At 40.3% G+C, this 14,005-nt stretch overlaps 1 protein-coding gene across 3 annotated transcripts in view; it reads right to left on the bottom strand.

The window, feature by feature from the left end:
• smurf2 (SMAD specific E3 ubiquitin protein ligase 2) overlaps positions 1 to 14,005 on the bottom strand; it is a 295,636-nt gene that overhangs the window by 152,964 nt on the left and 128,667 nt on the right. For all 3 annotated transcript variants that reach the window (XM_060844755.1, XM_060844757.1, XM_060844756.1), the window contains one exon: positions 10,750 to 10,858. In XM_060844755.1, coding sequence (XP_060700738.1) covers positions 10,750 to 10,858 — 109 coding nt within the window. The remainder of the gene's footprint in view (positions 1 to 10,749; positions 10,859 to 14,005) is intronic.

Below are 14,005 nucleotides of genomic sequence, written 5' to 3'. Positions count from 1 at the left end.
CTCAGCTCCCCCAGCCCACAGGCCTTATTCCTGATGAACAGCTTATGCCCAAAACATAATTCTCCTGCTCCTCGGATGCTGCCTGACCTGCTGTGATTTTCCAGCACCACACTTTTAACTCTTACCTCCAGCATCTGCAGACGTCACTTTCTCCTAATCTTTGAGGGGTCCTATTGTCCCCCTAGTTATGCTTTTATCATTAATTTATTTTAAAAATCCATTTGCATTCTCCTTAACCCCAATTGTCAAATCTATCACATGTCCCCTTTTTGTCCTCCTGTTTTCCCTCTTAAGTATACTCCTACTGCCTTTACACAAGGGATTCACTCAATCCCTGCTGTCTACACCTGACATATGCTTCCTTCTTTTTCTAAACCAAAACTTCCATTTCTCTTGTCATCCAGCACTCCCTACACTTAACCAGCCTTGCCTTTCCCCCTAACTAAAATGCTTCCCATTTTCCAACTGTCCCTCTACCCTGTGAACTTCTGCCCCCCTAGTCAACTTTTGCAAGTTCTTGCTTAAAACTGTCAAAGTTGCCCTTTATCCAATTTGCAACTTTAACTTTTAGACCTGATCTATCATTTTCCGTCACTATTTTAAAACTCATAGAATTATGGTCTCTGGCTCCAAAGTGCTCCACACTAACAGCTGAATCATCTTACCCTGCCTTATTTCCCAAAAGTAGGTCAAGTTTTGCACCTTCTCTAGTAGGTTCATCCACATTATCAGAAAACTTTTTGTACACACCTAACAAATTCCTCTCCATCTAAACCCTTAACACTATGGCAGCCCCAGTCTATTTTTAGAAAGTTAAAATCCCCTACCACAACCAATCTATTATTCTTATACATAATGGAGATTTCCTTACAAATTTGTTTCTCAATTTCCTGCTGATGATTAGGGGTTCTATAATACAATCCCAATAAGGTGATCATCTCTTCCTTATTTCTCAGTTCCACCCCAAATAACTTTCCTGGACATAGTCCCAGGAATATCCTCCCTAAGGACAGATGTGATATTATACGTTTTCAAAAACACCACTCCGCTCCTCTCTTGCCCCCCCCCCTTTCTAACCTTCCCATAGCATTTGCATCCTGGAACATTAAGCTGCCAATCCTGTCCACCCCTTAGCCACATCTCTTTAACTGCTATGACATCCCAGTCCCATGTTCCTGGGACAATGTTTCCATTGGTAAGACAGACTGGGATCCGAGGGCACAGCTTTAGAGTAATGGGATGACCTGTTAGAACAGAGGTAAAGAGAAAATTCTTCAGCCAGAGTGGTGAATCTATGGAATTCATTGTCTAAGGCGGCTGTGAAGGCCAGGTCATTGAGTATACTTAAGACGAAGATAGATAGGCCCTTGATTGTAAAAAGAATCAAGGGTTATGGGAGAAAGCAGAATGGGGCTGAGAAACTTATCAACTATGATTGAATGGCGGAGCCTACTCTATAGGTTGAATGGCCCAATTTCTGCTCCTATGTCTTAAGATCAAATCATGTAGAGCTCATAGTACATAGAAAAATACAGCGCAGTACAGGCCCTTTGACCGTCGATGTTGCGCCGACCCAAGCTCACCTAACCTACACTAGCCCACTACCCTCCATATGCCTACCAATGCCCGTTTAAATGCCCATAAAGAGGGAGAGTCCACCACTGCTACTGGCAGGGCATTCCATGAACTCACGACTCGCTGAGTAAAGAATCTACCCCTAACATCTGTCCTATACCTACCTCCCCTTAATTTAAAGCTATGCCCCCTCGTAATAGCTGACTCCATACGTGGAAAAAGGTTCTCATTGTCAACCCTATCTAAACCCCTAATCATCTTGTACACCTCTATCAAATCACCCCCAAACCTTCTTTTCTCCAATGAAAACAGCCCCAAATGCCTCAGCCTTTCCACATACGATCTTCCTACCGTACCAGGCAACATCCTGGTAAACCTCCTCTGCACCCGTTCCAGTGCCTCCACATCCTTCCTATAGTATGGCGACCAAAACTGCACACAATACTCCAGATGCGGCCGCACTAGAGTCTTATACAACTGCAACATGACCTCAGGACTCCGGAACTCAGTTCCTCTATCAATAAAAGCCAGTACGCCATTTGCCTTCTTCACAGCACTATTTACCTGGGTGGCAACTTTCAGAGATCTGTGTACATGGACACCAAAGATCCCTCTGGTCATCCACACTACCACGAATCCGACCATTAGCCCAGTACTCCATCTTCTTGTTACTCTTACCAAAATGAATCACTTCACACTTACCTACACTGAACTCATCTGACTACCCAGCATATTAGGCCGCTTCCAATTCAGGTACAATCTGTCCCATTTATACAGATCACTTCTAGCCCAGAAGAGATTCCAATGATTTAAAAATATGAACCCTTCTCCCCTGCACCAGCTTCGCAGCCATGCACTCATCTGCTCTATCCTCCTATTCCTACCCTCACTGGCCCGTAGTACCAGCACTAATCCAGACATTACTATCCTCGAGGACCTCTTTTCTAAATTCCTACATAAATTCCTATATACTCCCTTCAGAATTTTATTCTTGGTCCTTCCTATGTTGTTAGTTCCAATGTGTACAGTAACCTACTGCTGGTCCCACTCCCCTTTGAGAATATCCTGCACTCTCTCTGAGATACCCTTGATCCTGGCACCGGGGAGGCAATGTAACATTCTGATTTCTCACTGTTGGCCACAGAAATGTCAGTCTGTGCCTCTGACTAGACAGTCCCTGATCACAATCAATCACTTGGAACCTGATGTACCCATCATTATATTAGAGCCAGTCTTTGTACCAGAAACTTGGCTGTTCATGCTACATTCCCCTGAGAGTCCAAAACAGCATATTTATTTGCGATGGGAATAACCGCAGGAGACTCCTGCACTTCCTGCCTCCCTCTCCTACCTTTCCTTGGTGGTAACCCATCTACCTGACAATATGTGCAGTTTCTCTCTCTTCCTATAACTGCTATAGATCACATTCCTTGGCTCCTGTAAATTCCTGGGAGAAAGTGAGGACTGCAGATGCTAGAGATACTTACAAATGTGGAAGGATCCCTTGGAGCCTTGGATGGAGGTGAGGGGAGTAGTGTGGGTGCAAGTTTTGCACTTCCTGCAGTGGCAGGGAAAAATACAGGAGTAGGATGTGGGCTGGTGGGCTGTGTGGACCTGAAGTGGGAGTGGCAGAGGGAACGCAACCTCCGCATATACTGTATCATCCTCCGCCACTTCCGCCACCTCCAAATGGACCCCACCAAAGATATATTTCCCTCACCAACCCGATCAGCGTTCAGAAAAGACCATTCCTTCCGTGACTGCCTCGCCAGGTTCACAGCCTCCACCAGCCCACACACCACTCCTAGCACCTTTCCCTGCCCCCACAGGAAGAGCAAAGCCTGCTCCCACACCACTCCCTTCACCTCCTTCCAAGGCCCCAAGGGATCCTTTCACATCCGTCAGAAGTTTACTGTCCCTCTACCAATGTCATCTACTGCATCCGTTGCACCCATTGTGGTCTCCTCTACATCGGGGAGAAAATACACCTCCTTGTGGATAGTTTCCGAGAATATCTCTGGGACACCTGCACCGACCAATCCCACCATCCCATGGCTGAACACTTCAATCCCCCCCCTCCCCCCACTCAGTCAAGGACATGCAGGTTGTGGACTGGCTCCACCGCCAAACCGTTACCACCCGATGCCTGGAGGAAAAAGGCCTCATATTCCACCTTGGAATCCTGCAACCACATGGGATAAATGTGGATTTCAACAGCTTCCTCGTTTCCCCTCCCCCACATTAACCCAGTCTCAAGCCTCCCAAATCGGCACTGCCCTCTGGACCTGGTCCATCACTGTCCCCTGATCTATCACCTTCTCCCTCACCTTCATCAACCTATCACTTTCTCAGCTACATTCCCCCCAACCCCACCACCCTCCCATTTATCTCTCAGCCCCGACCCACAAGTCTCATTCCTGATTAAGGACTCATGCCCGAAACATAATTTCTCCTGCTTCTCAGATGCTGCTTGACCTGCCGTGCTTTTCCAGCACCACAATCTCGACTTCTGTAAATTCCTCATTGCCTCAAACTGCCACTCCAACCAATCCATGCGATCTGATAGGATTCGCAACCAACCAGACTTACTGCAGACATAATCTCAGTAACATGAAAATTTTCCCTAATCTCCCACATCCAACAGGAAGAGCACATCACTCTACTAAAGGCCATCTTTGCACTTTAACCACTTACAGACTCAGAAAATAGCACAGTCTTACTACTCCAAAAATCACTGCTCCAGGTTAACTTAGTACTATGTTTTATATTTTAAAGTTTTAATCGAGAGACAAATCTTAATAAAACAAATAACCAAAAAGAACCCACTCTATTCACTATTAAAACAAAAGACAGCAAGGTTCCATTTAAAAACCATGCACTTATCTGCTCCTGTGCGGTGAGCTCTCCTACACAGGTTCCTCCAAAGTCAGGTGTGAACTTCACTTTTTGTTAATTTTTTTCTTAGACACACTCCAACATTCAGAAATATCTGAACTCAAACAGTGAAGGCAGTAACTGTGCTGATTCACTGCTGTGCCAGACAGCAGTGTCAGTTTCTTTCTCTGTCTCACTGACCATGTGGTCTCTCTGCCTTTGTTTCTCTTCCTCCTTTTTCAAGTGCCTTTGTTTTGATAATTTTTTCCCCTCAAATTTCCAAAACAATGTAACAGTTTGTAAAACAATAATTACTGTTCCTGAAATTTGAGGAAATCAGCCCCAACATCGAAAAGACTTCAATAAAAAAGGAGCAGCTCTTACAGCCACAATTTTGACCATCCTCCAACTTCTTTATTAATTGCGATTTCCATAAGTTCCTCTCTCCTTTCTATTTCCTGATTTATTGATGCTTTGGTAAGGTTACTTGGATCCTCTAAATTGAAGACTAATGCAAAGTATTTGCTCAGTTCATTTGCTATTTTCTCATTTGTCCCTCATTAATTCTCCAGTTTCACTTTCCAAAGTCTGAACACTCATTTTGTTAATTCTGTTCTTCAGTACTTAGAGAATCTTTTGCTATCTGTTTTTAAGTTTCCGAATAGCTTTTTCTCATATCCTGATCTTCCTCTCTTTATTCATTTTTAGGGAATTCTTTGCAACTTATTTTATGTTGTCTAATTTTCTGATTTGTCCCTGGTCTTCTCACAATTATTTGCTTTTCCTTTTAGTTTGATACTATCTTCAAACTTTCTAGTCAATTACAGATGCTAGATCTGACCCTTGGAATTTTTCTTTTTCTTTGGAATATATATTTTACATATTCTGAAATATCCCCTTTAATGCCAGCCAGTCCATCTCCATTGGTATATCTTTTAATCTAATTTGCAAATTCACTTCAGTCAGTTCTGCTTTCATATCATAACTGTTATTATTTACATTTTTAAAAAGATTCTTCGATCTATGCCTCTCCCTCAAACTATATGGAAAATTAAAACCTATTAAGTTTACTGCTAGCTCCAAGAGTCTTTGAATATTTTTAAATAGCTTTTAATGTCATAGCCTTTAAGTCTAATATATTACCTATTATGACAATATATGGATAGACTTCAAGTTTCACAGACAACATGAACACAAGACATCTATGTCAGACAAACAGATTGAAACATAAGATTTGTACTTTTCCAACTTGAAATAAACTGACACTTGTTTAAATTGGACAAAAAAACCCAGTAAAACTATATACCCCCCCCCCCCCACTGTTAAGCAACCAACAATTTAAAGTAACTAAATAATTTTTGACTATTCCACTTCCTGAATGTACATCATTAGGTGCAGTGGCTCAGTGCTTGTACTGCTGCTTCATAGCTCCAAGGAACCGGGTTTGAATCCAGCCATGGGCAACTGTCTAAGTGGAGGTTTTGCATTTTCCTCATGTCTGCATAGGTTTCCGCTTGTTGCCCCAGCTTTGAAGATAGAGTAGGGAGCTGGGTCTGGATGGGATGTTCTTTGGAGAGTCAGTGCTGACCTGATGGGCTGAATGGCCTATTTTGCATTGCAGGGTTTCTAAGATTCTATGAGATAGATATCCGTTGAAAGGTTATCAGGTTTAGATGGGAATGTGGACATGAGGTCATAATCCGATCAGCTTTGACCTTATTGCAGCAGGGCTGAATGGTCTACTTCTGTGCCTGCTTGCATGTCAATAGTACTATCGAACAGCATTTATTCAGCAACAACCTGCTCACCAGTGCTCAGTCTGGGTTCCACCATAACCATTAAGCTCCAACCCTCTTTATCTAAGAGGGCAAAATAAGTGAATTCCAGAGGCAAGGATGATTACCCTTACTATCAAAGCAGCATTTGATCAAATATGACACAAAGGAGCTTTAGTAAACATTGAAGTCAACAGGAATCAGGGAAAACTCTCCACTCATGTCTAGCATCAAGCTAGTTGTAGTTTGCTGGAGGTTACGCAACAGCACAGGCCATTACAGAAGCTGTTAATATAGTGACCTAGGGTCTCCCATACATTGACATCTATAGTATATTTCTTGAGGGAAACCTTCATGGAGTCTTTTAGATGCTTCATCTGCCCACATCTTGTTTAAGTGTCTTCTTTGAGCTTGGTGAAGACAATTTGCTTTGGTAGTTGGAACGGAGGCATTCTAAGCAGACGGGACAGTCAAGTTGATTTTGGATGATGATGGCCTCATTGCTCATTGGTGCAGTTAGCTGTATCAAGGACATTGAAGTTAGTACATCTGTCCTCCCAGCATCAGGACGGACAGTAAAGGGTTTGCATCATAAAGTTTAAGGCTGAAACCAATTCTTCAGTACACTTCCACAAAGCACTGAGTGAGGTTTGAAGATGCTCTTCCGTGAGAAGCTTAACATATGAGGAACATTTGAGAACTTGGTTCTATACTCCATAGAGTTTAGAAGGACGTGGGGAAATCAAATTGAAACAAAGAATACAGAATGGCCTGCACAGTGTTGGGAAAATATTTCCAAATGGTAGAAGAGGTAAAGGGAAGACCTTTTAGAACGGAGATAAGGAGAAACTTCTTCAGCCAGAGATGGTGAATCTACAGAATTCATTGCCACAGAGGGCTGTGGACACCAGGTCTTTGAGTATATTTCAGACTGAGATAGTTAGGTTCTTGAGTATTGTTATGAAATTGCAGAGGTGCACTATACCTCTAAAGGAGCTGAAATTTCTGGCTCGCACAGAGTGTGCTGAAATATTTAAAAATGTAACATTTAGTTGACACAAATAGCAGGAGCTGCACCGCCATGGTACAGAACAAATTCAAATCCAGCCAATCAGTTTTTAAGTTATGCCCCAGATACCAAAATCCAATCAAATTTGAATTTTACTGCTTTTGGGTGTCATCAAACCAATGAAATTATCTAACGTTTTGGGATATAAAATTGGATATTTTGATCAGTTAGAGGGAGAACAGCAAAGAGCTGCCAAGCACCAACATAACAGCCAGCAGAATAGCTTTCTGAAAGGTACTTGTCCATAAAAAATTTATGCAGAAGACTGAAGCCGACCTAGAGAAATCTACAGAGAAAGTTCGACATCCGAAGAAGATAACAGAGTTTGAAATTGATTTTGCTGTAAATTTAAGAGGGAATTTATCGGACCAGCATTGTAGAATGGGAGGTAAAAATAGGTTTAAGAGAAAGGAGTTGTAAATTGTTGTTTAATGTTCTCTTTTGAACTTAAAGAATAAAACTGTTAATTTTTTCTTAAAAGAGTGATATTTGGGACAGCTCTTTGCCTCTAGAAATGTAACAAATTAGGGGCAAGGTGTGCTTTTCTGTGTGCCTGGTTTAAGTTTGCAGGAGGATTTACCCAGTGTTGTAACAGTATCAAGGGGATCAAGATTACGGGGAAAAAGTGGGAGAATGGAGTTGAAAAACATCAGCCATAATTGAATGGTCGAGCAGACCCCATGGGCTAAATGGTCTAATTTCTGCTTATGGTCTCATGGAGAGAGCAGAGATGACATTGATATCCACATACTGAAGTTCCACAAGCAAGATTGGTGTCATTTTCTTCTTGGATTTCAACTGGTTGAGGTTGAAACATTTTTTTTCAACCTATAATTGACATTCAGCAGTGTTAGCATTACTGACTACTTCATCAACAGCATCCATGGGGTTACCATTGACCTGAAGCTGAACCAGGCCAACCATATCTACAGCAAATATCTAGCCTCCTAACTCCCCAAAAACGACTGATCATCTACAAGGTGTGACTGAATTCACTCCACATAGCTGAATATGTACTGATCAACACCACTCTGGACAAAGTTTGACCAGCACCCCATCTGCTATGTTAAATAGTCACTTATTCCACAACTGTAGTATGGAAGACATACTGCAACACAGGTTCCAACAACAGCATCCTCCATGACCTCTATGACCTAGATGGATAAGGATTGCAGATGCAGCCTTTAGGGGCTTCTAAGGGTATGATTCACATTTTGGGATGCTTTTATCTTTGCTAATGATAGGAGTGCGCCCCTGGGTGCAAATCCCAGCTGGTTTCCTGTTTAGAGAGGGGCTCTTCTGGCAGTGGTAGTGTAATTTTGACCCAGGAGGCTGAGTTCAGGTTCTATCTGCTCCAGAGGTATGCAATAATGTCTCTAAGTAGGTTGATTAGAAAATATTTAGACCACCACCAATTTTCAGTTTCTCTAAGTCACATATCACCTAGATTTGGCATTATGACAGCTGGGCCTAAAGCCTAGAACTCCCTTCCTAATAGCACCATAAGTGCACATACACCATGTGAACTCAAGCGTTTCAAGAAAACACCTCAGCATCACTTTCTCAAGAGAAATTAGTAATGGATAGTAAATTGCCAATAACATTCAAGGTCTAAGAACAAATAATTTTTAAAATACATCCAAAGGAAAGAAGTGAGATGCATTCCACCTGAATTTGGCAATAAGATCACAACATAATACATTTGTCAACTTATGACAAAGTCAATTGTTATGCCAAGAGAGCACTTTTTTTTTGTTTTGAAAAAAGAGTTTTTTCTTTGAATAGATCTGTGCCATTCCTTGGACAGATGAGTTTGCGTAGCAAGTGAATCATTGTTATGCAGCCTGACTTAGAAGCTACTTTGTCATGGTCTTCCAGATTGTTTAACCTAAATTGCTGTAACCAGACATGAAACTAAACATTCCTGATGAAGGGCTTATGCCGAAAATGTCAACTCTCCTGCTCCTTAGATGCTGCCTGTTCTTTTCCAGTACCACACTTTTTGATCATGAAACTAAAACATACATGGTAAGTGTAAAAACTAATAGGATTTGTCTCAAGTGTTTCAACATCCAAAATCAATTGATTTAATAACTAGCAAACCACCAGTAGATAATTTACTTGCTCCTAAGCCTACACTAATACAATTATGAAACTACATGCTAACAGGTTCACAAAGACAAAAGGACTTTTGGCATAACCAAATACTGAATCAAGATTATTTGTTTGCAATAGGAATTGAATAAACTGGTGAATATAAAAGGGTGTGCTATTTCTTTTCAATAGCATCTGTCTTTCAGCTCATTTACAGTGACTACATTTGACAACAATAGCACCAAAACTAAACAGACACCAAGGACTTAAGTGAAGCACAGTATGTAGATGACAATATCATTGGTCACTCAGATTTGCAAGCTATTTTCAGTCTCTTCAATTCTGCATACAGTAGACTCAGCCAGTCTACTCAGACATTTCATATGATCATGGCTGGTCATCCAACTCAGTACCTTGTTTCGACATTCTCCTCATGTCTTGTGATCCCTTCAGCTCTGAGAATGATATCTACATCTTTCAAGGAAGTCTTCACTATCTTAGCCTCAGTAATTTCCTGTGGCAGAGAATTCCACAGGCTCACCACTCTCTGAAAGAAAAAAAATTCTCCTCATCTCTATTCTAAAAGACCTAATCCTTAACTGTAGAATGTGATCTCTAGTTCTGGATTCCCCAGTTATTATGAGCATCCTTCCTGCATCTACCCTGTCAAATCATGTTAGAATTTTATAGGTTTCTATGAAATGTCCTTTCACTGATCATATGTCCAGCCATGATCATATGAAATGTCTAAGTAGACGCAAAAAAAAGCCCAAATGGTGTACCCCTGCACCTATTTACCTGTTTCAATTGGGACATTTCATATTGAAATTTCAACATGTTCATCATAATGAGGAATGAAAGGGGATTCAATCCATATTTTCCGCAAACGATCCATAAGATTTCAACATCGTCCACCCAAACACGAAGCATTACAGCCTGTTTCACCCGTTCTCACCAATTTAACATCAGCCTTCAAACTGACAGGAAGTTGCACTGCTCAAGCCAAAAAAGAAACCAAGCATTTAAAAATGTAAAAGTTGATATTCAAGACGACAGTTGTAATACTAATCCCCATTTCAGACAGACTCACTTTCAGGCTTGGGCAGAGTACCTGACAAGCTGATTTTAAGGCTTTACTTCTAGGATGTGAATTTGGGTAGATACATGCTAAAAAGGTATACACAAAATTACATTTCTCAGGCTATGAATATTATGTCAAACCAGACTTTCAAAAGAAAGAATAATCATTTTTTCACAATTTCTTTCAATCGAAAAATGTTTCCAAACATTTGGTTTTATTACATTAGTTACAGTGTACTTTTTATTGTGATAATAATTCTCAGAATTTAATCAAGCACTCACAGATCATAATGCTGATTCCACTTTGGATCTAGTGTGTTCTTTACTGTGTCTGTAGAATGGCACTGTCCTGACCCATCTACTACCACCTTTGCAAAGGGGTCAGGGAGTCCTAAAAGGGAAACAAAAAAAAACACAATTATATTTTGTTTTGTTACTATGCTATCTTTATTTTCTGGCACAAAAGAACTTTACAGAAGATACAATGGCATTTATTCTTAGAACGCTAAGCTCCGGAAAGATATTCTTAGTATCATAAGTAAATCACAATTCTTTATGAAGAATTTTCCCTCTAAGAAAGTCCTCTTTCTTTTTTAACTCTTAGAAAATAATGTCACTCTCCTTTTCAAATGCCAGTGATTCTTTGCTGCAAATAAATGTGCATTCAATGCTTATCAGTTCAGAATATTTTTAACGTTAGAAATATGGGGAAAAAGCAAGAGATTGGAACCAGGTAATGATGCTAATTTAACAAGCCAGTGCAGGAACAGTAGGTTGAATGGGCTCCTTCTGCACTGCAACACTTCTATAATTCTGAGGAAAAATACCTTTAAAGATGGCTCTGTATCTAAAATGGTTTCACTGATCTGTTCCATGCATCTCTGGCATTCACTGCATTTAATTCGCTTGGTGTTGAGGTGGAGATGATTGAGACCTTCAAATTCCGAGGAGTAAATATCATCAACAATCTATCCTGGGCAAAAATGAATACTACAGATGCTGGAGATCAGAGTCAAAATTAGAGTGGTGCTGGAAAAGTTCAGCAGGTCAGGCAGCATTCAAGGAGCAGGAAAATCGACGTTTCAGGCAAAAGCCCTTCATCAGAAATGAAGGGCTTTTGCCCAAACTCGCTGCTGATTTTCCTGCTCCCCTGATGCTGTCTGACCTGCTGTGCTTTTCCAGCACCGCTCTAATCTTGACAACAACCTACCCTGGTCCATCTATGTCGGTGTTACCGTTAAGAAACCAGAGCAATGCCTGTAATCCCTCAGGAGGCTAAGGAAATTCAGCATGTCCACAATGACTCTATACAGTTTTTACATATGCAGATGCATCACAGTTTGGCATTGCAACTACTCTGCCCAAGATCGGAAGAAATTACAGAGAGTTCTGAACACATCCTCGTCCATTACACCAACAGCCTTCCATCCACGACTCCGTCTATACAGTCTGTTGCCTCAGGAAAGTTGCCCAACATTATCAAAGACTCCTTCCCACCCCAGTTATACTCTCTTCCACCTTCTTCCATCAAGCAGAAGATAAAAAGGTTTGAAAACACATAGCAACAGATTCAAGAAGAGCTTCTTCCCCATTGTCATCATATTTTTGAACTTATCTCTCATACATTCAAGTTGTCCTTGCTCTACAGTTATAACTCTATATTCTGCATTCTGTTCTATTATCCTGACGTACTTACGCAAGATATGATTTTCCTGAATAGCAAACAAACAATATCTTTCACTATCTTGGTACATGTGACAATAATAAGTCAAACAAAAAATCAGATTTTTACTATCAGCAATTCATTTTTACCACCAAATGGTGCTGCACCAAACTGTACAACAACGCTGATAAAGGCCTGAAAGCTATTTCAGTTGAGTAACAAGGAAAGATTACAAAATAGAAACCTCAACAAAACATGCAAATATTTTGGCCTATAGTCCATTGCCTATATGAAATACATAACGATGCTGCAGCGTGCCAAGATCAAAGAGAATGATATCGGTGAAGAGATAATGAGCAAGTATAATAGTCCACAAACACATAGGGTGGAGTGATTTTCCTCTCATTAAATGGAATTCTATTCCCAAATGTCCTCATAGTATATGTCTGAAGACCTCATGCAAAAGACTTTTATAGGTGAATAAAACAAAAAGGCAGCATGATCTAACTTGTTAACAGGCATAATTTGCCATGACACACAAAGCATTCTCATTTCAAAACACTATCGAATATTTTGTGCTTCAGTCAACTTGATTGTGCTAATCATGGAATTTCTCAAATAACTACACCAGATGTACAAAATCATTCAAGTAATTGATACAGAGTGCAAGAGTCACTCAATGCAAGTATAAAAATATGTTCCAGATCAATTTATATCCCAACTTAGAGGGAAAAAGAACTGACATACTTTTTCAAGAAATTAACAACCTGATTGTTCATTATATTTAGGAATGCAATAGCTAGTGTATTTTGTGGTAACTCACATTCTTTACACAGCAAATCAAAGTCACTCACAGTCTTGCATTACCAATCTTGTTGGAAAGGTTCCTTCAATTCAAATCCCCACGAAGATGTGATGGCAGCCTTCTTCCTCATTAAGATGAAGGCTAATGCCATGGTGGTTAAGTGTTTTAAGCATTGTGTGGTGTGACTCAGGAGTCCCAATCTGGCATGGCAGTTTCTGGCACCAAGGACAATAGCAAGCTAAGAGGATACATGACGTGTCGGCCTCTATTTGCTCTTATCATTTCTTCAGCAGTTGTAGTAATGTAGCAAGTAAATGCCATGCCTTTCCATTTTGGTGAAGTAAAAATGAAAGGAAATGCCAATTCTTGGACTAAATCACATGCCTTTTTTCACCTCAGTTGCTACGCACTTCTTCAGTCACAAGTCTTATGATCGCTTTTGAATAAACACAACAAAATGTATTTGCTTGTGCTTTAAACTTTAAATTGCAATATTATAAGACATGGCCATCTTTTGTAGACTGTTTATACATAAGGAACAGTGGTTGTGAATACCACAAATTTCTGAGTGACAAAGAACAGTAATGTTCAATGATCAGTGCATCATCTTAAATGTTAAGTGATGTCATTTATTTTAAAGATCTTGAGCTCACTTTTATGAGGTAAATGAAGTATAAATTACTACATTCCAACACACAAAAATATGAGTGTCCCCTTTTCTCTATTACATGTTTTTTCCCACTCACATAGGACTTGTTTCTTAGCATCAGCTCAGGATTTGCCTCAGAATTCTGATTATTACATACACTTAATATCATGTGCACCACTCTTGCAGGGCTTCATTATTAAAACAAATAAAAAGACTTAAAGACACCCAATGGCTCTCATGTACCACTGTAGACATAAACTCAACTGTGCTACATACAACTCCATCAGGTTAGTGCATATGGATTCTGTACTAATCTGCCTAAATATTATTCAATTCAATTTATACAGCATTTAGTCATTATACTGCTCCAGTTTCATATGCCCATCGTGAAGTTACGTAATACACATTTCATAATAAGGGA

This window comes from Hemiscyllium ocellatum, chromosome 25, assembly GCF_020745735.1.
Source record: "Hemiscyllium ocellatum isolate sHemOce1 chromosome 25, sHemOce1.pat.X.cur, whole genome shotgun sequence".
NCBI classification, from domain to species: domain Eukaryota; kingdom Metazoa; phylum Chordata; class Chondrichthyes; order Orectolobiformes; family Hemiscylliidae; genus Hemiscyllium; species Hemiscyllium ocellatum.
Note: the sequence above shows the minus strand (reverse complement) of the source record. Positions and strands in the feature narration are given on the sequence as shown.